At 37.7% G+C, this 21,237-nt stretch overlaps 4 protein-coding genes across 7 annotated transcripts; 2 read left to right on the top strand and 2 right to left on the bottom strand.

The window, feature by feature from the left end:
* Positions 1-2,110: 2,110 nt before the first annotated feature.
* On the top strand, positions 2,111-5,346 carry LOC103479897 (protein CYR61-like). The gene is made up of 6 exons (XM_017310016.1): positions 2,111-2,201; positions 2,434-3,399; positions 3,498-3,711; positions 3,800-4,138; positions 4,210-4,400; positions 4,532-5,346. The coding sequence occupies exons 2-6, from the start codon at positions 3,358-3,360 to the stop codon at positions 4,826-4,828; spliced, it is 1,083 nt and encodes a 360-aa protein (XP_017165505.1). The 5' UTR covers positions 2,111-2,201; positions 2,434-3,357; the 3' UTR covers positions 4,829-5,346.
* On the bottom strand, positions 5,069-13,442 carry LOC103479863 (outer dense fiber protein 2). 4 transcript variants are annotated; one of them, XM_008434547.2, is made up of 17 exons: positions 13,145-13,442; positions 12,892-13,058; positions 12,660-12,783; positions 12,413-12,544; positions 12,234-12,308; positions 12,066-12,137; positions 11,631-11,747; positions 11,346-11,531; positions 11,152-11,261; positions 10,915-11,050; positions 9,920-10,030; positions 9,332-9,436; positions 8,863-9,021; positions 8,430-8,530; positions 7,794-7,956; positions 7,553-7,678; positions 6,009-7,447 (listed from the first exon to the last, which is right to left on the bottom strand). In XM_008434547.2, the coding sequence occupies exons 2-17, from the start codon at positions 13,041-13,043 to the stop codon at positions 7,274-7,276; spliced, it is 2,043 nt and encodes a 680-aa protein (XP_008432769.1). In that variant the 5' UTR covers positions 13,044-13,058; positions 13,145-13,442; the 3' UTR covers positions 6,009-7,273. The 4 variants fall into 4 exon arrangements, with proteins under 4 accessions (XP_017165501.1, XP_008432769.1, XP_008432770.1 ...); XM_008434548.2 differs by having other exon boundaries at positions 13,151-13,442; XM_017310012.1 differs by lacking the exon at positions 7,553-7,678 and having other exon boundaries at positions 5,069-6,102; positions 13,151-13,442.
* Positions 13,443-13,590: 148 nt separating this feature from the next.
* Positions 13,591-16,297, top strand: ift22 (intraflagellar transport 22 homolog (Chlamydomonas)). The gene is made up of 5 exons (XM_008434535.2): positions 13,591-13,817; positions 15,253-15,335; positions 15,532-15,615; positions 15,700-15,902; positions 15,978-16,297. The coding sequence occupies exons 1-5, from the start codon at positions 13,779-13,781 to the stop codon at positions 16,124-16,126; spliced, it is 558 nt and encodes a 185-aa protein (XP_008432757.1). The 5' UTR covers positions 13,591-13,778; the 3' UTR covers positions 16,127-16,297.
* A 2-nt stretch (positions 16,298-16,299) lies between these two features.
* On the bottom strand, positions 16,300-17,626 carry atp5mg (ATP synthase membrane subunit g). Its single transcript, XM_008434534.1, has 3 exons — positions 17,515-17,626; positions 17,106-17,266; positions 16,300-16,676 (listed from the first exon to the last, which is right to left on the bottom strand). Exons 1-3 carry the CDS (start codon positions 17,564-17,566, stop codon positions 16,578-16,580), a joined length of 312 nt encoding a protein of 103 aa, XP_008432756.1. The 5' UTR covers positions 17,567-17,626; the 3' UTR covers positions 16,300-16,577.
* Positions 17,627-21,237: the final 3,611 nt, after the last annotated feature.

The following is a 21,237-nucleotide window of genomic DNA, read 5'->3' as shown; positions in this document are numbered from 1 at the left end:
GCTTAGAACTAATGAGACTCTGAGAAAAAAAATGTCAAGAATGACCTTTAAGGTCAGGGATGACCTCATTCTTGACCTTAAAGGTCATTCTTGTTTCCTTTATGTTTGCATCTTCACTACATAACTTACCCCCTGAAGCTGTACTTCGCCGTCCTATCTCTCTCCAGGAGTTCATAAACTTATTCAAAACTATTGGTGTAWTTACAGCACATTAGTCTTCAAAACAAGCCATTAATGCAGTAAAGCTTCTTGGCTGGTGGCAGATAGAATAAGTACATATTTTTCTTTCTTGCTCTCTTAGAGCAATTAAATTATTTTATGATCTATTTCTAAATTAAAAGATTCATATCCATGGGATACAGCAGAGTAGTGGTGGGTATTTCGAAATGACAATGGCTGTTCTATCTGAGTGAACCTGGTTTGCAAGAATTTGCCATTGCAGTGTTTTAGTAAGACAATGTCAATGACTGGCATTGTCCAGTTTTTCTTTGATGAGCTCCAACCAGTAATCTGTAGGTGATCAACAGAAAAAAATACCATCCAAACTGAAAACATCCATTTTTTCGTACATAACTGCATAAATACAAATATTTCTTTGTTTTTGGTGACTGGTAAAACCGAGATACATCTTAAGAGGGTTTCATGTGTTAATTGAGATAATCATGCATTTTTTTAAATTTCACCTTGGATTTTAAACCTCATAAAAAACAAGTAGCACACATTTTCCTCTATTTGTTGCACAGTAATAGCTAAACTAAAGCACCATTGACACCTCTATGACTTGTGATTTTGGCAAAWATGATGAGTGACTCCATGCGTAAAAATCACAATTKATGTTTTTTGAATTTTTGTCTTACAATCTGAGCTCAGTAAATCCTGCTATCATCATCTCATGTTTTAACAATGTCAGGGGCTGCTGACTGCTTTTAGGAAAAGTAGTTATCTTCCAAGCAGCTGAAACATAATATCCTCAGCTGTACTTTTCCAGATATGTTTGTTAATTGGCTCATTGTCTTAGGCTTGGCATTGTCACACGCTCCTCTGTTGGAAGGGAACATCTCAGGTCTTTTCAGATTCTCCAGCCGCCTATCATGTATCCAATGTTCCTTTCTGCTAATATGGTTCTGCACATTCTTTAGATCACATCTTTGGCAGGAGAATTCCCCCTTGCAAAAACCACAACAGTGAGCAAATTGCCGCCATGATCAACTGCACCAAGCTCTCACTTGTTTGCCCTTTATGTGCTGGCACTGACTCAAAAAGGCCTTTTGCAACCTCACTTAGATAAGTACGAGACAGAGCCAATCTTCTCTCCTCAGCCTTTTGTTCTCAGACTTTCCAATAAAAGAAAACACACATTTTCCATCTTGATTGTCCGTTGTTTGATGTGGATGAGGCAGGATGCTTCTTGTGTTGCTGCTTCAAAGAGGCCTTGCGATGTTCATTCTGAAAAGTGTAGTGCTTCAGGGGTCCTTTCTGATTTTATTGGGCTGGGTGTCCTCCCTTAAAAGTATAAATAATTCCTTTGCTTCAGTCACTCCAGACAGYTAAATTTGAAAGTCAAACACCGACACAAATGTTAATGCGCCCGGCCCACACCTGAAGGCTGACTAATTGGAATTCCACCCTTCACTTTTAACACTGGCATGCAAAGACCCATTGCACTATTCTTCAAGCAGTCAAAATTCAGCCAATTCCTCGGCCAAGAGAAAAATTCAGTTGCTCATAAARGAATGTAGCTTCCCTTCGATATTCATGTCAGAACTTGTAGTGCGCTGACATTGAGGCCATGTGTGGACTAATGGTGGAATATTTCGTGTGTCAGTAAGTGCATGCAGTATGGATAACTTCATAGTGTTTAGCAGATCAAGAACAGATAAGAGATAGTCATAATTACAGCAAAGTCTAACCAAAAACGAGAGTGCTGCACAGGAAATGTGAAGATGCGTACGCACCTACACACACACGCACGCACGCGCACACAACACACACACACACACACACACACACACACACACACACCTACACACACACGCACGCACACACACCTACACACACACACCTACACACACACACACGTACACACACACACACGCACACACACACACACACACACACACACACACACACTGCTTTGGTTGAGGTAATCAGAAAGCTTCTTGCTGCAAGTAATCTGCAACAACCACAAGACAACCCCGCAGGTAAGCCTCATTCTMATGACCTCAAATAGTAAGTTASATGTGAAAGACTTTGTAACATGTGGCTACGACCGTGAATTCACATTAGTGTATGACTTTTTAAAGTTTTAAATAGCCACAGGAAAACTGTCAACGAAAAAATGACAACCACAAATGAAAATCAGGTTAAATCAGATTTTAACAGATGCACTTCATCTGATAACTTCAAGTTCTGTCCTGTCTCTGGTTCCAACAGAGTTCCCTTGGAGGAGTTGCAGAGTTCCCCTGGGATTTTTGTGGGCGAAAAAAACTATGTCCACAAGTCTGGTGTTCATGGAGGAAAGCAATGAAAAGAAAGCCCTTGTAATAATATAACCATTAGAAGTCTCACTACACCTTGCAATGAAATGACTATCCTCATGGTGAGACATAGTAATGGCAGCATCAGGCTTTGGGAAAGTCACAAGGGTAAACTCAACAATACATCCTCGCCCATCTAATCTGGCTTAATTTCAAATAAAGTGGAATTTGTGAGAACATGTGGAAAAGTTCAAGTTGTCTGAATACCTCTGCAAGTCATTCCATCCATCATAAACCTACATGTATGTTTGTATTAGAAAGTATTTTTCAGTTATTTGTCTAAAATAATCAGGAGCMTTGATTTTAACATRATCAAATTCACTATTGGAACATATTTATCAGTTTATTGTAACATTTTGTCAAGTAAAGCAAAATCCCTGTAGCGTAAAGCTGAAAAAAAAAATAAAATAAAGATGTGAAACTAAYAAAAGTTTCTTGGAAAAAAAGCACAACTGAAAACACAGAAATATCAGTCAAAGGAGATTACTGTAATATAATTTATTCCAGCYATAAACTGAAAAGTGTATTGTAAAATTACGTATTTTTTTCTGTCCTGTGAGAAAAGACATACCATCCAGACTTCCATTAAACTGAAACAGAGGGAGCGGTTTTCCAGGATCCCCTCTTTCAAAGGGAGGGTGAAACCTCCTGYTGCCGGGCTCATGGCAGGGCAGGGAGCGAAGCATTCCTCTCATAGTTTTGGAACACCTCTCCTGCTTTTACATACGTCAGATCTGCTCGATAAAAGGGGATCGAGTCTAAAAGGAAGAGCTCACTGGCAGCTTTAGCCAATTCTGATCAGGAGAGTTGGTTTGGGAAGATGTGGAAGATCTTTGTAGCTGTGACCTTCTGCTTTACTCTGGTGAGGAAGTAATAGCCGTTTCTTCATACATGGTGTTTGATTGGTTATTTTTAATAAYTGACTTTTTGTTTGGAAAGTRATGAAGTCTTTCACCTCAGGTGTCAGCCTCATGCCCAGAAGCCTGCCAGTGTCCTCCTGACGTCCCTGTTTGTGCAGCAGGGGTGAGTCTAATGCTGGACAGCTGCGGCTGCTGCAAGGTCTGTGCACGGCAGCTCTACGACGACTGCAGCAAAACTCAACCGTGCGACACTGTGAAGGGACTGGAGTGCAATTTCGGGGGCAAATCGGATTTAGCACCTGGCATCTGTCGAGGCACGCTGGCTTCTGCTCCTCTCTTAGTCTAATTTAAATGTCTATTCCCTCTCCCCAGCACCTAACCTTTCCCATTTCTTCTCAATAGCTAAATCAGATGGGAGAAGCTGCGAGTTCAACGGCAGGATGTTCCAGAATGGGGAAACCTTCCAGCCAAACTGCAAATATCAGTGCACCTGCATGGATGGATCCGTCGGGTGCGTCTCGCTTTGCACTCGTGACCTTTCAACGTACCGAGTGGGCTGTGAAAAACCGAGRAGGGTTAAAGTGAAAGGACAGTGCTGTGAACAACTCATCTGCCTCGATGATGCAAACACAGGAAGGTCTGGGTCAAGGAATCRCAGACGAAAGTACAAAGAAGACCCATCTGATGGTGACTTTTCTAACAAGAACGATCCTCCACATGTTTGGAGAGGAGAATTAACAGGTGAGTATTGTTCTGTTTTTGACACTGTTAAAACAGAATGGGACCCGTTTAACTTAAAAGGTTAATTTTAGCTTTTAGGAGACATCCAAAGAGGCTTGAAACAGGAGTCCAGTGTCAGCCTCAAACCACAGCCTGGTCACCCTGCTCCAAATCCTGTGGTCGTGGAGTTTCCTCCAGGATGACCAACAACAATATCGAGTGCAAACTGGTGACTGAAACTCAGATCTGTGAGATCCAACCCTGCAAGGAAATCCCCCAAAAGGTACTCCTGCAATGTCCTGCAATGTCGGTTGTACATAAAATTCAGATTTATTTCTGCAAAWGAATTTAGAGAAGGTTTTCCACAACTTTGTTCAACATCTAAAGTCTAGTTTTTTAAATTTTGTTCCACAGGGAGCTGGGAAATGTAAGGGGAAGGCTGTCCTTCCAATTCGGATGTCCTATGGTGGTTGTCATAATCTGAAGACATTCCAGCCGAAACACTGCAGGTCCTGGTCAGACAACCGATTCTGTCGGCCTCACAGGACCCGGACGCCATCTGTCCGTTTCAAATGCAAGTCTGGACAGACTTTTAGGAAGAAAGTAGTGATGACTGGATTTGGCCTGTGTGATTTGGACTTCGCCAAGAGCAGTAAAAAGTTGCTCACCCTCTATGGACGTTTTAATACGATTCAGAAACTCCAACTGTGAATCTGAGAGCAATTCGAATAAAAACTATTATTCTGGAATTAGCTTTSTGGCATTGGAGAATTGTGCTTTGCTTCTTTGTGAAACCTTTCATGTTGTGAAAGTTTGGGTCTTTTTCTCTGAACTCGTCACTTATAATTCTTCAAACATCAATTTAATGCTTAAGTTTCTGTCATTGACAAACCAAAACATGACACATTGGCCAGTCCAGCAAGTAAATTAGTAAGATACCAACACAATACCAAAGGCTTCTTTTCATTTATTTAATGTGACATTATTCTAAAACTGACAATCACACCAGTTTACAAGGCAAGAGAACGGAACGATGCCATTTCTCAAAATACAAGAAACCAAATGCATCGAACACAAAACCACAAGTGCAGTTTTCCTCTGACTCTTAATGGGACCTTCTTATTTTAAAAGGTCATTGCAAGAACACAGAGATCTAGTAAACAATAGTTTGAGGTTTTAGAGATTATGACGGATAACAGTGACGGTAAAGGATACAAAAAAAAAAAAAAGTATTGTTTTTATTTAAATCCAGAAAAACTAGTCACAGTAATCCACCACCATTACAAGATGAGTTTGGGAAATATCCCAACGTTTTCAGTTATTCAGTAATTGTGTTTGCAAACCAGCAACAACATCTTCACAACTAAATTAATTTACAGCCTCACTAATCTCATACCAGCTGAGAAGGAAAAGGAAAATATGCACCACTTCCTCTCACAAATCACTGCAAAAACAGACTTTTTTGTCTTTGAGTCAYTGGAAGAGCAGATTTATGAAGATTAAAAAAATATCCTAACCACCGCTGATGTTTTGGTACATTCACCTACGACTTAACTGTTGCATACAAAAAAAGTAACATACGAGCATGCAAAAATAATAAACAGCACATGTCTGTTTGCAAAACTGCAACCTAAAAAAGAGACTAAAACACCAGAACCGGTTCAATCCGATAACTTTATGATAATGCATTATGAGTGTTTAAAGTAGGCAAATCTCTAGTGCAAATATAAGTCTCTTGTGTTTTCATGTTTATAAGCTGCACTTAGAAGAAATGTCACTGTCTTTTAAAAAAGTACAACTTCATCTAGAAGATCAATATGTTTTTTTTTAGATCGTTTACCAAATTTCAGTGTTGCTGAGAAATAAAATGTGTTTTTTGTGTATAAAGCTGAGACCACAGAGAGATAACACTCTCTGTGGCCCTGCAGGATCTTCGTCTGCAGGGCCTCTTCTCTGGAGGAAGTCTGGCTTTTTACCTTACTCACCTGGGACACCTGAGATCATGCAGGCCAGAGATCTCCAACAAGACAAGAGGTAAATTAAGGAACATGTTTCCAGTAAAAAAAAAAAAAACTAACAAAAAACAATCCATATACCATTCACCAAAGACAAAATAAAAATAAAATAATGTCCAACATGTGGGAAGCCTAAGTTAATCAGATTTGACAATTGATCTACATACTTGACATGATGCAAGCTCAGGACTGGGAACCAATTGTGTGTGCAAAGAAAACAGAAGTCATTAACCAACTGGCTACTGGCTAGACTAAAGAGCTTAGAAACAAATCCATCTGTCCCTTGACCTTAAACCATCTGCTCAATCTGAAGATGCATCCTTAAAAAGGGAATGATGATTTTCAGGAATTCAAATCAACTACACCCGGACAATATGCTAAACACAGGAAGTGGAAGCCTTCTCTGTGCAACACCCTGTATTTTCAGGCAGCTTCCTGTCATCAACAAACAGCGAGTCTTAGTTTTCTAAATCCCCTCCACCAGGCTTAATTATCCTCAGTGAAATGTTTGAGGTTCTGACCTCTCAACTCTTTGAAACGAAGACTTAACATTCAGAGTCCACAGAAAACACAAACCACATCCTTAAAGCCACAAAAATGTGCTTAAAGAGTTTAGATATGTCTTCTACAACTTAAATTATTAAAATAAAGAGTCATACTGCTGTAGCCAATAGCATAGAAGGAAAATTGACAGTTAGGCATTATTGCTCAAATGTTACATTGTAGAAATATTAATAATCAGAAGTAAATTTTTGGATAAAACAATTTACCATTCATCATTCTAGTTTCCAGATTAACGTAGATGTTTTTGTTTTCAACAACTTTCTCTTAAAAGAGTAGAAAAATCAACCACATCACCAGAGTGCACAGATRACRATCATTTTTTCTGCTGCACCATTTTAACAATGTTGAAAAATGCAGCTCCAGGATTTAGCACCTTTACAGAGTGAATCCATTTAACAAAATATGAAACAGCCTCTTCTTTGGACCTGAGCTAAAAGAGCTATCAAAACCTCTATAAATCTGGGGTTATCACCATTATCACCATATGCAGCAGTTATTGTCTCTCAATAAAATTTCTTCATCTTGACTCTCACTTGATATAAATATTACAGTGTGCACACACACAAAATGCAAACCATCATTTTAGGAAATACGATGAWCCAAAAGCTGATGTTTGTAGCCCTTCATCAAAAATTGTCATGTAAGATTTTTTGAGGAAATCAACGTAATTCTGAATGCTGCGTTTGTGGGTCTCTGATTGGTCCAGACTGAGCTGCAGGTTCTTCAGTCGCACCTCAAACTGTTTCTCCGCCTGAAGATYGATGGCAGACAAGCAGTAGTTTATTTGGACATCAGCTCAACTATCAGACATTTGCTGGCATAAAAAAGGAGAACGTTTTAGAAATGCGATGCTCACATTTTGCTTGCTCTCACGAAGAAGCTTCAGCTCATTATTCCTTCTGCTCTGCTCAGCCTGAAGCTGCAGGATCTTCGTCTGCAGGGCCTCTTCTCTGGAGGAAGTCTGGCTTTTTACTTTACTCACCTGGGACAAAGCAAWGATTAGCTCWCCAAAGTTGGTTTAAGCTAATTSTTTCTTTTAATCTGAGCAAAAATCTCTTTGTTTTTCAAAGCTTGACAGGACAACTGTTGAGGCTCACCTGCTCTCTGACATCCGACAAAGCAGCTTCCAGCTGCCGATTCAGAGCCTGACACTCCGAGGAGCGCTGATCCAGCTCCCGGTTGCTGTAGCTTAGGGCCTCGTCCTGAGCCGCCAGCTTTCGGACCAGCTCCTGGTTCTCCTGCTGCATCTGGTCGATTTTTCTGAAGATAAAAGGTACTTAGGTCTTCTCCAAACTACGGGGGTCAAACTCCAGCACTCAAGTCCTTGTGTCCTGCAGCCTTTAGACGCTGCTTCAACACACCTAAATCAAATTATGTGTTCGTTAGTGGGATAATTTAGCTACAATGTAACTAATTTAGCTACACTGGAGTGGGGGCACATTTAAAATCAGTAACTGCACTTGAGGACTGGAGTTTGACACTAATGGTTAATTCCAAAGCTTATTTGTTTGCTGCAAAGGCCCAAATCAAATAAAAAACTAATCTGTGGCAAGACTCAAAATAAAAGCACAAACACAGACTCCCCATTCAATCTAACTGAGCTTAAGTTGTTTGTCAAAGATGAACAGCCAAACATTTCTGCCACTAGATGTACAAAGGTAATAGAAACATACATCTGTGGACTTGTCACAGATGTAAGCAAAGGTCGGTTCAGCCACTGTGTGTCTTCTTACCTCTGGAGAGAATTCACTTTTTCTTGTACCTTCAAATTGGCCTCATGAACAGAATCTTTCATCTCCAGAGATGATCTCAGCTGTTTACTTTGAGTCTCCATCTGCAAGCAGAAATTGTATAATTCAGAGGYGCATTGTTTGGATGAAGGGAAACCGTTCAAAAGTGGAAAATAATTATTTAGCGAATACATTATGTGGGAGACACAATGTAAGTGATGGAGAACTCACACAGCACAAACACTTCAAAATATACACGGGGGCGCATTTTCTACACAGCAAACAGGTTTTGTTTGTTGTTGGTTGCAATCAGAAAAWCCATCGAGATAAGGAAGCACAATAGAGACACAGGGGGGATCTACTACCACCTAGTGGCAAGATATATGTAAATGAGTTTTACATGTTACATCTGATGACAACAGCTGGCGTTGCACACCTTAAACTGCAGTTCCTTAACGGACTCTGATTTTTCCGAACACTGCCTCTCCAACCTGCGCAGGTTCTCCTGGCATTGGAGGAGACTCTGCTCGGCTTCACCCAGTAACTCAGGGTAAACTCTCAGCTCCTCTATGCGTCCCTGCAGCTCCTGCCTCACCTGGGCTCCGGGGTGGGTCCAGTGCAGGGAACAGGCACAGCATAGAGACACTTTTAAGTTTGCAAAGCTCCCCATCTGTGCTACTTGGACTGAGAAGATTTACACTGTGTTAGGTTGTTAAAACAAACTATTTGAGGGTTTTGCAGAAGAGATCCAACAGCATAGTGAAAGGCAATTTATCAGCAAAAAAGAGAGATATTTTGAGCTGTTTAAATTAGAAAAAAGTATAAGAGTTATGCGAGAATTTCTGCTTCAATCAACCGTTAGTCATTAATTGCTAAACGGGATTAAAATGTGGAGGTGGGAATACCTTCTCAACTTCTGTTTCTTTCACGTCTTGTGTCGTTCTTGTTTCCCTCAACAGATTTGCATATTTTATTTGAAGGCTGTCGATCTCAGCTTTGAGTTCTGCAATCTAGACAGAGGAAAAAAACAGTTGAGTGAGTCTCAACAGTGTTCCTATAATGTGGCCACATTTTTCTGTTGTTCCATCAGTTTATTGCTTCATGGATATTTGAATACAAAACATTCAGTTAGTTGGTTTTTATTAGAATTTTATTTTCACAAATGACCAAACAAAACAAGACTGAAGCTGGTTGCTTTGTGGCGAAGGGCTATTTTACCATTTTGGAAGTTAAAATGTAAATGCTTATATCAAATCTGGACTGGGTAATCCAAGATCAAACAGATTATTTAAATTATAGTTTGTAATCAGCAACAAACCCCACCGAAATAAAAAAAAACAACAACCTTGTGCTCATTTTAAGAAAAGTAAAAAAAAAGAAGCAAAAACCCCTGGCATATTCTATACGTTGTGAAGTGGCCGATCAAAAATGAATATCATCATCCTAAATGTAAACCAAAAGTAACCTCCCTTCAAAGCCTAAAGAACACAGACCTGAAAGTGGCATTGTTCCGCTTCGTGTTTCTTTTCTAGCGAGACTGTCTTCTCTTCAACGAGCGCCGACTCACAATCAGCGAGCTGCTCCTCCAACTGAGCCACGGACGTCTGCAATCACGCATAAATAAATATCATTTCAGCTGCAGAATTAGAGCAAAAGCAAGAAAATACCAGAAAAATGGAGCCTACGAGAAAAAATGGTGCATTTTGAGAAATTAGAGCACTTTTTATCAGTAATTCAAGACAAGAAGAGAAAATTATATTGGTCAATTACACAGAGTGATGTAGTTCAATTGTTTCTATTAAATTTGCATCTCAAAAAAACTGAACATGACATAACAATAGGAGAAAGATGTGCATAAGAAATATGAAGATATGACCACATTATGGTGTATACAACCATGGGAAATATAAACGACTGCACACTTGTGCAGCAAGGAATCATTCATAACCTCTGCAAGGGATAGTAGTAGTAGTTGTTCCCAAGTATAGCAATGGATGGTTGAGTGTAAGGAAAACCTGTGGTAGAACAATTTCCACAGGCAACAAGGATAATTATAGCCTTGACCAGATTGTTAAGCGAAGCCCATTTAACAATTTAAGGAGATTCAGAAGGCGTGAACCACAAAAAGTTCCATATGCAAGATGATCCTCATCCAGGAAATGAGCTGCAACAGTTATACTCCTTGTGCTAAGTCTCATGAACTGCAAACAACATTCGAAGCAGCTTAAATAAGGCTAAACAGAAAAGGACTTCAATGCAGTTACATCCTCTTTTATCAACACAAGGAATCTCAGTTGCAGCCCACGTCCTGGGTATGTTCATGTGTGGTGGTTTTTCAAGCAATGGCTTTTTCTACTGCACTTTTTGATTATATTCTAATCTACCGAGTTTAACATGAAATCATTTAAAAAACCATAAATACCTTTCCTCTAGAATCTTCACTATCGAAAAGTTGGATTCCCTACCAAAGCTGTGTGTCACTTCATACCTTGAGTATTGCATTAGTGATGGTGAGGTCCCTGTTGTCAGCAATGAGTTTGTCGAGGCTTTGCGCCATTCTTTCATTAGCTGCAGTTAGCTCGTCCCTCTCTTTCTGAAGCCTCAGTGTCAACTCTGCCAATTCACTTTGTTGGGAGGAGAAATATCACACGGTTTATCAGTATAAATGTGCAGCTGTCTCATGTGCATGCGGGAGTCTACGAGCCTGTCTGAATGGAGCACAAACCTTTTCATAAGGTCTATTTGAGCAACAAGATTTTGTTTCTCATCCGTCACCTGCTCCTTTCGCCGTCTCCTGGAGTCTCTTTCTGAACGGGCTTTAGCCAGCAGGGAATCCTGACAGTGAAGGCAACATCCTTGAGTTCTGATGGTGCATTCGAGTTTGGACAACCAGCACTTGCGTTTGTTTTGTTTTCATACCTTTTCCTTTAGCTGTGCATTGCACTTTTCTATGGCAGCTTCGAATCTCTCTGCTCTCAGTTTCTGTGCTTGTGCAGCTTTCCTCAGAGATTCTTTGTCCTTAACAGCCTTTTTGGTCAGGGAGGCGAAGGATGTCTTCAGCTGATCAATCTCTGACCTCTGCTCTGCTACAGTTCTCTCCAGGCTCTGTAACACACAGCAAAAAAAAAAAAAAAATCTTAATATCATATATAGTTTAAAACTTTTCTTCCACAGTTTCAGGTTAATAAGGTGGAGGGTTTTTACCCGAAAATGCACAGTCAGGCGATTGTTCTCTGCTTCCTTGTTGCGCAGCTGCCCCTGCAGGTGAGCACGAGTTGTTTCAATGGACTTGGTGGTGTGAACTAAGCTTTTAATGTTCTCCTGATAAGATAAACAACAACAACAAATATTTAAGAGATATAAATACATATATTTTTTAAAAATGTTACAAAAAGTTACAAGGCCTAGTTGCTTTTATTTAAAACAAGAAAGCTAAATTTGTTTTCATATTGCTTATTACTGATATCATCAACTACAACAATAGTTTATTGCCGTTTTAATCTTCAAACGCTTACACAGACATTATTAAAAAATTTTAAGAAGCAGGACATTTTAAAAACTTATAATAACTCTATAGCAGTAACTGGCCCATGGCTACATGGGAAAAAATATATATTTTTGAGTATTGGTAGTTCTTACCTGCTCTTCTCTCCGCAAATCCATCAGTTTATCAATCCTCTTCTCCGTGTCATCGAGGTCTTTTTTTAAATTCTTTTGGATCAAAATAAGGACAATTTTGTCATTTGCCCCCATAAGATCTTATTTACAAAATGTATTTGACCAAATATGATTTAACAAAACAGTCACCTCATTTTCACTTTCAGCGTTTCTGATCCATTTCAGTAAGGTTTCCATCTTTCTGTCAGCATCAATTCGATATACCTTTGAGCAAATTATGTCAAACTTATTAATAAAACATGTTTACATCTTCTATTTGCTGGTCTACATTTACAAATGTAATSAACATACTAAAAATCKAAATCTACCTCTGCATCTTGAAGTTGTTTTAGCTTCTGTCGCACTGATTTATTCAGACGCCTGAATTCTTCCAACTTCTCCAGCAAAAGTCCTTTCTGGCGGGTGATTTGGCTTTTGTCTTTGGTAGACTTCCCAGAGCTCTAAAATAATAATAATAAAAAAGGTATTACAGTTCTGAAACTGTCACATTCTAAAGAAATTGCTAATGTTTTAAACAAAACCTGTGGGATACGAAATTGCACAAAAGAAGCATACAGCAAATTCGTTGTCCACTGCGTCTTTGAAAGCCACAAGCTGGATTGCTGCAGCGCTGGAAGCAGCTTCTGCATCTATTAGGACTTTCAGAAAAGGGCTCTTCCCACTACTGAAGTTCTCGGGGCTAAAAACAGGGTTGAGAAAGGAAAAACCTTCAGGTATCTTAGAGCATACTGCATACTGCCCAGCTTATGCTGCGTTTTACAAACAAATACGTGTTCCACATCCTCACCCAGACTCAGCTCTTGCCTGGACACTAGTGCACGCCCTGTTCCCTTCTTCTGGTTCATCACTGTTSTCTAGGTCACGACGACTCAGAGGGAGATCCTCCCTGATGGGACTGAAACCAAGTGGGGAACTTTGGGGTTTACCCTCTGGAGACATACCTTACGTTGAAAACTAAAATAAGAGAGTAACAGTCAGCGCTCAGAGAAAAGATAGAACTATTGTGCAATTTATTTTATAGTTCAAATATRTTTTATTACCTTTACCTTATGACTTGAGCCAGCAAAGGGGCTTCGAAGGTCAACACATAGCAACAGATGAGGTTGAGTAGCTGCTAAGCGTTTCGATCCACTCACTGAACATTTGCTTGTTCAATGAAACCAGCAAGGCCACCACCAGACTTGTTGCTCTTACTGAGCCTAAACATAGTCCCTTACAAATATATGCTTTGAAARGACAAATATTACTCACATTTTCGGGTTGTCTCTGTTGTTATTGACGCTAGTACAATGGGAACTATGCATTCGTCGCAATATCTACACTTGATTGGTTAGCTTTCAGGTAACGTAATGACGCAAATACATTCACTGAAAGCTCATTGGCTTCTTTAGATGGGAAAAGGGGCGGGGTTAAATTTAAGTAGGGTTCCAAATAGCCAATAATGAAAAGAAGAAAAAAGAAACGACTGAAACCATAGCAACGAAAAGGAAGTTTACTGGGACTGCCCAGCTCCGACAACATCTACACAGCTAAGCTAATGTTACTTGTTTTATACTGAAAATACTTCTACTTTTTCATTTTATTTTATTTTTTTCATCCRAGTACGATAGCTCCGTGTTGCCAAGGCTTAATCATAKYAAGTTAGCTGGACAGGCTAATGATCGGCTGGTGAAAATGTTTAAAACAAAAATTCTCTTCGTAGGTCCTACTGAGGTAAGATTGAWGATCTTATTACAGTCTGTAGCTGTAAAGTGTTGACAAGTACACATTCATCTTGATTATTAACATTTACAACTGTAAAATCCTTCATTGTGTAATAAATCTAAAGCGTGCTTATTCCTCATAATCCAGGTAGCATTCAATAATGTTGGCAACACCTACATTTCTACCTCCCAACATACAAAACAATAGTACTTACTTGATTACAATATTTATGTGTAGTTTAAAGTTCTTCCTGAATTATTTTCACATTTCCATAGTAGAAACACGCTGTTGCAAGAGCATTCAGATTTGAACTTCGCCCCCTTCCTAACATCATAGATATATTCAAGCTTTGGTTCAGGATTACTTTGCACGGGGCTCCATCTCTTCTCAAAGAAGCTTCCCTATGGCTGCTGAAAAAACATACATCCCCGCACCATGGTGTAACCACAGTCATGTTTCCCTGACAACCTGGTTAGATTTGTGGAATGGATAGCTGATAGTAATCTTTGCATTATATCACAAAAAGTAAAAAAAAAAAAAAATTAAAGTAATTAAACCTTATTACCTTTTGGTACATGCTTTGTTTGTGTCTCAAGAATATTAAGAATAACATAATAGATTAGAAGAACTTAAAATATTATATGTCCAAAATTAACATGCAACACAATTTACTTAAATTATTTCAGTACCAGCATATAAACACAACATTATTGGTAATATGTTTGTGGCTTTGTGGTAAAGTTCTCACATTCTCAAGCAAAAAACATGCAAAACCCATCCATAATATTCATAATATACGGTGTCAAACATGCATGCTATCTTAAATTTGGTGGTTGTTTGTGTAATTTCTACAATTTTTGAACTAAGGTTTATTGGTACAAATGCCCCGACTTTAACTTTATTTATAAAGTGAACTTGATTTAGTGATGCAGCTGCTATTTAGCCAGAGATCCAAGTTGGTCAGTTTTTACTTGTTTAGCTTTTACACAGTTCAGAAGATAAAACAGTAGAATATCTGTATTTTTCACTGTTCATTCAATACATCAAAACTAATAACTTATTTTTGACTATTAACACTGATTTCAAGTTTAATAAAAGTCAGATAAAGCTTAGATATATTTGTTTTGCTAAAAAAAATAGGACACTAGAATAGGATAGGTAGGAATCCCTAACCTGATAATTAGAAAAATTCACAACTGTGCTTATTTTTGACACTTTTAAAACAAATAGCTGAGGAAAACATTTTGTAATATTTATTGCCCTTAGAAAATTGAAATTTGCAGGTCACACAAATAAAACAGGTGAGGAAAAACTTTATCAGTGCATTTCTGGCTGGATGCTGACACTAAACAAAATAAGACTGTGTAGTGAATGTGTTATTGTTGCAAAATGTTAAAAAGAAATGCCAATTTATGTAATGCCACATATGTGCTTCTTTTTTTAGAGTGGTAAGACCGTTGTTGCTAACTTCCTTTCGGACACAACAGAAAACGTGGGTGGGGAATACAGACCAACGCAAGGAGTCAGGTACACATGTCGTGTTAAAAGTAGAGCCATTGCACTTAATCAATAACTGTATTACAGATACTAAAGTAATGTGATATGAATCTCACTGAGGAGTCTGAAACTGTTCACAGAGTGTTTAAATTCATGGCATAGTGTAAAACTGTATTGYTTATTGGACTCCAGTTAACTGAATGCAGCTGSTCTCTACTGTCTCAAGGATCCTGGAATTTGAATCCCAGCCTGAGGGCAGCGGTGACAAGATCTGTGAGGTTGAACTTTGGGACTGTTCAGGGGATTTTAAGTTAGTTGACTTGTTAAAAATGATTTAAATCTTACCATGAGAAATAAGGTTCTCCATAAATTGAAGTTAACATTTTTTTTGCAGATTTGAATCCTGCTGGCCTGCACTCATGAAGGACTGCAGCGGTGTGGTGATCATTTTTAATCCTGATATCCCAAGTCACCTCAAAGAAATCGAGACGTGGCACTCCATCTTCATCTCCACCCAAAGTTTGCAGGAAAGCCAGTGTTTACTCATAGCTCACCACAAGCCTGGGTGTGAAATAGAACATGGCCGACTGCCTTTAGGTAATCTTTGTGTAATCCTCTTAAATCAGTGTTCATGTTACAGGACTAATTGATTTTTTTWTTTTTTTKWSACAGCACCAAATCTGAGCAGGTTGCCACTTATTCATTCTGACCTGGAGGAAGAGCCCGAAGATGTGCGACATGCCTTCTACGGATACTTGGGAAATGTTGTAAAAGCAATGTCTGAGAGTCGAGAGCGAGAGGAGATGTCCATCATTACATAGCAGTAAAATGTACCAAAAACACATTTTAGTTAGCATGCACTTTGACTCGAACATCTGAAATACATTAGTCATTACTAATACCTTAAGATCTTCATGAGGTATTAATGAAGCATTTTGTAGCCCTAATATTTTCAGAAATTGTTTGTAAATAAAACATATAAGGGAAGTCAAGACTGATTCTCAATAATTTTATTTAATAAGTAGTTGGAATTCATTCAGAATGTGATACTCAGAAGTAGGGCTGGGCAATATGGCTGACAAACATATCACGATACAGGCGTTTAATATCAGTCGATAATTATTGATTAGTTTGTTTTAAATATCTGAAATAATATGAAATTAATAAACTCTACTGGATGYAATTCCTATTGTTCTTGATCATGCTGTATATCGTGATATATTTTCTTCTTGATTTATTGCCCAGCCCTTGTGAAAAGAGGAAATTCATTATTTAGACATTGTATCCAATCAGGCCTCCTTTGCCGATGCACTCTCCGATGAAGAACCACATCAACACCTCAGTAGCCACAAGTCCATTCCTGAAAGCTTCCTGAAAACAAAGGAAAACATTTACAGGTAAGAAAAGTGCTTCTAGTCTGATTCAAACAAAAAACAAAAGTATTATGATTTATTTCCCCTCTACATAATCTATTTCTTAAAAAGATAGATTTTTTTTCCAGAATGTCTTTTTTGGAATGTCAAGGTTTTCATAATTTTAAAATTTTAATTATTTTTATAATCCAGACTGTCTTTTTTTCCACCAAACTGTCASTCATACTTGTTAATCATTTACTGCAATTTTTCAACACGTTTTTTTGTGGTCAACCATATACAATTTTATTAAGATAGCTTTTCACAATCTCGTTGTTTTCAGGTAAAGATTAAGTAAATATATTTTCAGCTCCCATAAAGGACAAACTATGGAGTTCAATCAGTCGTAATTTAAGTGAATGAAAAACTTCAGGACAGCACTGCTCACTTTGACTGTGGTTTGTCCGAAACGTCCTGTCTGGTAGCTCCTGACCAGACCTTTGGCGGCCTCGATGGCTGTGGGGATCTCAGCAGGGGACGGAGGGACCAGCTCCACCCTGGCGTAGTACCAGAAGGTCGCTAGCCGGGGTTTGGAGTATGTGACAGCGGCTGCAATAAAACACAAACCACCTTATTCGGAGAAGTAAGAAGCTGCAGGGTTGCCCCGACTTTAAAAGCTAAACACAAAACAGAGAGGAAAACCTGCAGCAGCGTTTTCTGTTTTTGCACCTGATGTGACGATACGTAGAGGTCACAGAGAACCTGAGCATGTATGACGAACTCTAATAACGCTGCTTGGCTTTAAATTAACTAAACCATTTTATAAGTGTTGTAAGACATAATAATGGTTCACTTACCACCGAGAACTGTGGGRACTTTAGCAACGAGTTTCTGGACCTTCTGAGCCATTGTGGAATCTCTTCCAAGTACGCACCACAGGAAAAAGGAAGAGGAAAGCAGATTAGTTTCCGGGTTGAGAATTTCAAAATAAAACTACTGACATGAAACACGTGACGCCTCACAATTGCCATATTGTGAGTGGCAAAYTGTACGTGTGGCAAAATGACAGGAAACAGTGTTTTCCAATTATTTTTGAAAAAGAGAAATCATCTTTCTTTTTGAATGCATGTTAAATTTAGTATTAATAATTGATATTAAAGAAGAAAATATCTTCTAATCAAAATGCAATAATGTATAACATACATTTAACAAAGAAAAAAACACTTAATTTAATTTATTTTCTATTAAAATGTTAGGCTTAATTTTTTTCAAAAATACAGCAACACTTTAAATGAATTACAGAAGGGATACTGATGTAATACAAATTCCCCATTACCACTGTAAATTAATAATTTTGATTTTGCTTTTTAAAAATTTTTTTTTTACCTGACATTACTGTAGAATTGCCTTAAACACTTATCTGGTAACTTGGTGGCATCCAGCTGTCAGTAAGTTACTGAAACCTTACTAAAGCAGATTATTGTTAAACAATAGCCTTACTCAACTCTCCAAATAGCCTCTTTGGAGAGTTGAGTACTCTAGACTGTGCTAATTAAAGGAAAGTWAAACTATGCATCRGTTTTGAAAWCTAGCTCATTTGTGGTTTTACATATTATAAGGATGAGTCACTCTTTTCTGAGTCATCCTGTTACCCTCACAAAACAAAACAGTTACAAAACAAAACATTACCAACAAAAAACWTCTGAGATCTACTTTTGGAAAAGAGAAAACTAACATGCCAACATTTCACTTTATTAATGCAGAATRGACTTGTTACATAAACAAGATTAAATTGAATAAAACATATTTTGGGTYTTAAAATGCAATTTAAGACATTAATTCACAACTACCCATACAATCTCGCATTGTTTTTGGAATTTTYATATTTATTTTAGCGAGAGAAAACAACATTGACTTAAGTATTACTTTTAAATTAAACAACTTCTAATACGAAAACCCAGATGTTGTCATATTAGACYCAGCTATGTCTAATGATCACAAACCTTCTCTCAGATGAAAGTGAATAGTTCCTTTAATTTCAGATYAAGGTATAAGAAAAATCTAGAGACAAAGTCACTTGAGGTACAACTTAAAGTTTTACAATAAAATTAGAATTTTTCTGTGGARATTGTCATCTGTTRTTCATCCATTGTGCGAAACCAGAGTCTGTGCAGCCGTGTAAAATKWTCATGYTTCMCTGTTGATAAGATTTATAGAGATGCTGATTTCATTTTCCAGCAGGACTTGTTCATTTAATTTCATTTTAATTTCCTTCCATTTATTTATTTCAAACAGATTTTTAAAAACAAGAAAACAAGTACATACATAAGCRAGCACAAACTAATGAGCTTACCTTTACTTTTCTGTTTTAAAAAGGGAAGAAGTGGACATTATCTTACAGCTATATGAACACTTGTTGCKTGACTACACTGCCTAAAGTATCGATACCTGCTTTAAAAACTATGGTATCCAAAACCATTAAACTGTCCTCACCTGAACCCTATACAGAAATAACAAAATATTGCAAAGAGGAAGATAAGAAACATCGGACTCGACAATGCAGATGAGCTGAAGATTAATATTAATGGAGTCTGGGCTTCCCAAGACCTCAGCAGAGCAAAAGACTGATTGCTTCCTTGACTCACCATATTAATGCAGTAATCCACGTAAAGCAATCTTGACCAAGTACTGAATATATATACTTGACTGACTTTATTGTATTTAAAATCTGTTTTAAATGATCTTGAATGAGGTTGAAATATCTGGAGAAAGTGAATGTTGGGTTTTCATAAACTATAAGACATAAACCAGAAAATTATGATGCATCTAGGATGCATTATCTGCATGCTTTTCAATTGAATTACTAAAATAAATTMAATTGTCAAGAATATTCTAATTTGCTGAGATTAACCTYTACATAGAGCACACATAAGGCAATTTGAGATGTTTTTAAATAATGCAGAACCATGCCACAGCAATCTAAGTATGGTTRGTTTGCAAATGCAGTATTCACATATCGATGTCTTCATCAAGTTCAACTGCTGCTGTGGACATGAGCTGCAATTAGATATTTATACAAATCACTAGGGGGAGCTCTTTAGCATGTCATACAATGGTTCTGCTTGAAAATTTTGTGTTGTTATCTGCTAAAAATTTTATAAGACACTGCTCAAATTTATAGATTGGAGGGACTTAAATATGTTTGATAYGTTTTAGTAACTGGGTGTTGCTTGTATTCTTATGYCCTCAGTCTTGTGTTATTTTAATGTAAAGCAATCTGAGTTCCACTCCCTTGRCTTGTCCTTTAGTGGAAAWTTTCTTTTATTGGAAACAACACTCTGATGGTTCTTCTGAGTTGAACATGAATGATCAGAGTTTCCAAACATGCCAGACACGTCAGCCTGAAATACATAGGATGACTTCCAAAAGAAAAGGCAGCCATTAAAATTTTTTCCATTTCAATGTATAATATAAATGTCACTTAMAACGTAATTTATAGTAGGTGTGTCTGCTGTTCAAAGCATTGGTGCAGAGGGAAAAGCAAATTAAAAACTAAATAATGACTCAGCCACAGCATTAGGTAAAATTATGACTGTAACCTTCTAAATAAGCTTTAATAGAACAAAATGACCACCTGACATTTTGAGCTGAAGACACCCTTTAAAGTAGAGAATGAAATCACAATGAAATCAGACTTTATTAACTGGAAGATGATTGAATGGATTCACAGTGATGATCAAATAAATCTTTGCCAACGTAAAATAATTTGATTAGTTAAAACAAGCTCAGTATATTAAAACAAGTTAGAATCCCCTTTGTCTTGTACTTACAGTGGCTTTAGATGTCGATGCCTCACTGTATAAAAGGCAGGTTTCTGTAAAGTAAAAATTAGCTTTAAATGGTTTCTATATACAGACACGGTTAAAACAAATTACATCACCTAGTCAGAGTTAGCATTAAACATCAACACAGACTGAATGAGTAGCAACTATGAGCAGTAATCAGTACCTTATGCCATGAAAACAGATGCAGGCCCTATTCAGCATTTTGGGGGAAGTGTGATGTTAATTGCCATATCTGGAGTTTTGACATCATTTGTTTTAATCTAAATTCTAGATATTTTACTTTGAAGAAAACAGTTAATCCTTTTCTACTTTCTGTTTAGCATCTTTATCGTAAGTCAGTTTATTTTCTTCTCAATAATGATTTTTCCCCTTTCTTTGGTTTTCTTCACATTTGATTGTCTAAATACACATCAGATAAAAATAAATTCCAATTCACATTAAGTTTTACCCCAAACATATTTTAATTACATTTTTTTGTCCGTGTTTACAGAGTTTATGTTTAGATATGCAGCCTGCAAAGAGAATCTTAAAGAGGTAATTTGTAAACCAGCCCAGCCATTGGCTTCATTGAGTTATATTCAATAACTCAATATGAGAGTTTAACAGCAGGAGAGATGATTGATGTTGGTATGCTAAGATGAAAGGGAAAATGGCTCATATAGCAGAGAAAACGTTTAGCCTCACAGCTGCTGAAAAAGTTAATTGCCAGACATTACGGTTCTCGATTAAATATCT

This window comes from Poecilia reticulata, linkage group LG17 (assembly GCF_000633615.1).
Source record: "Poecilia reticulata strain Guanapo linkage group LG17, Guppy_female_1.0+MT, whole genome shotgun sequence".
NCBI lineage: Eukaryota > Metazoa > Chordata > Actinopteri > Cyprinodontiformes > Poeciliidae > Poecilia > Poecilia reticulata.
The sequence above is the reverse complement of the archived record's forward strand: the minus strand, read 5'-3'. Positions and strand labels throughout refer to the sequence as shown.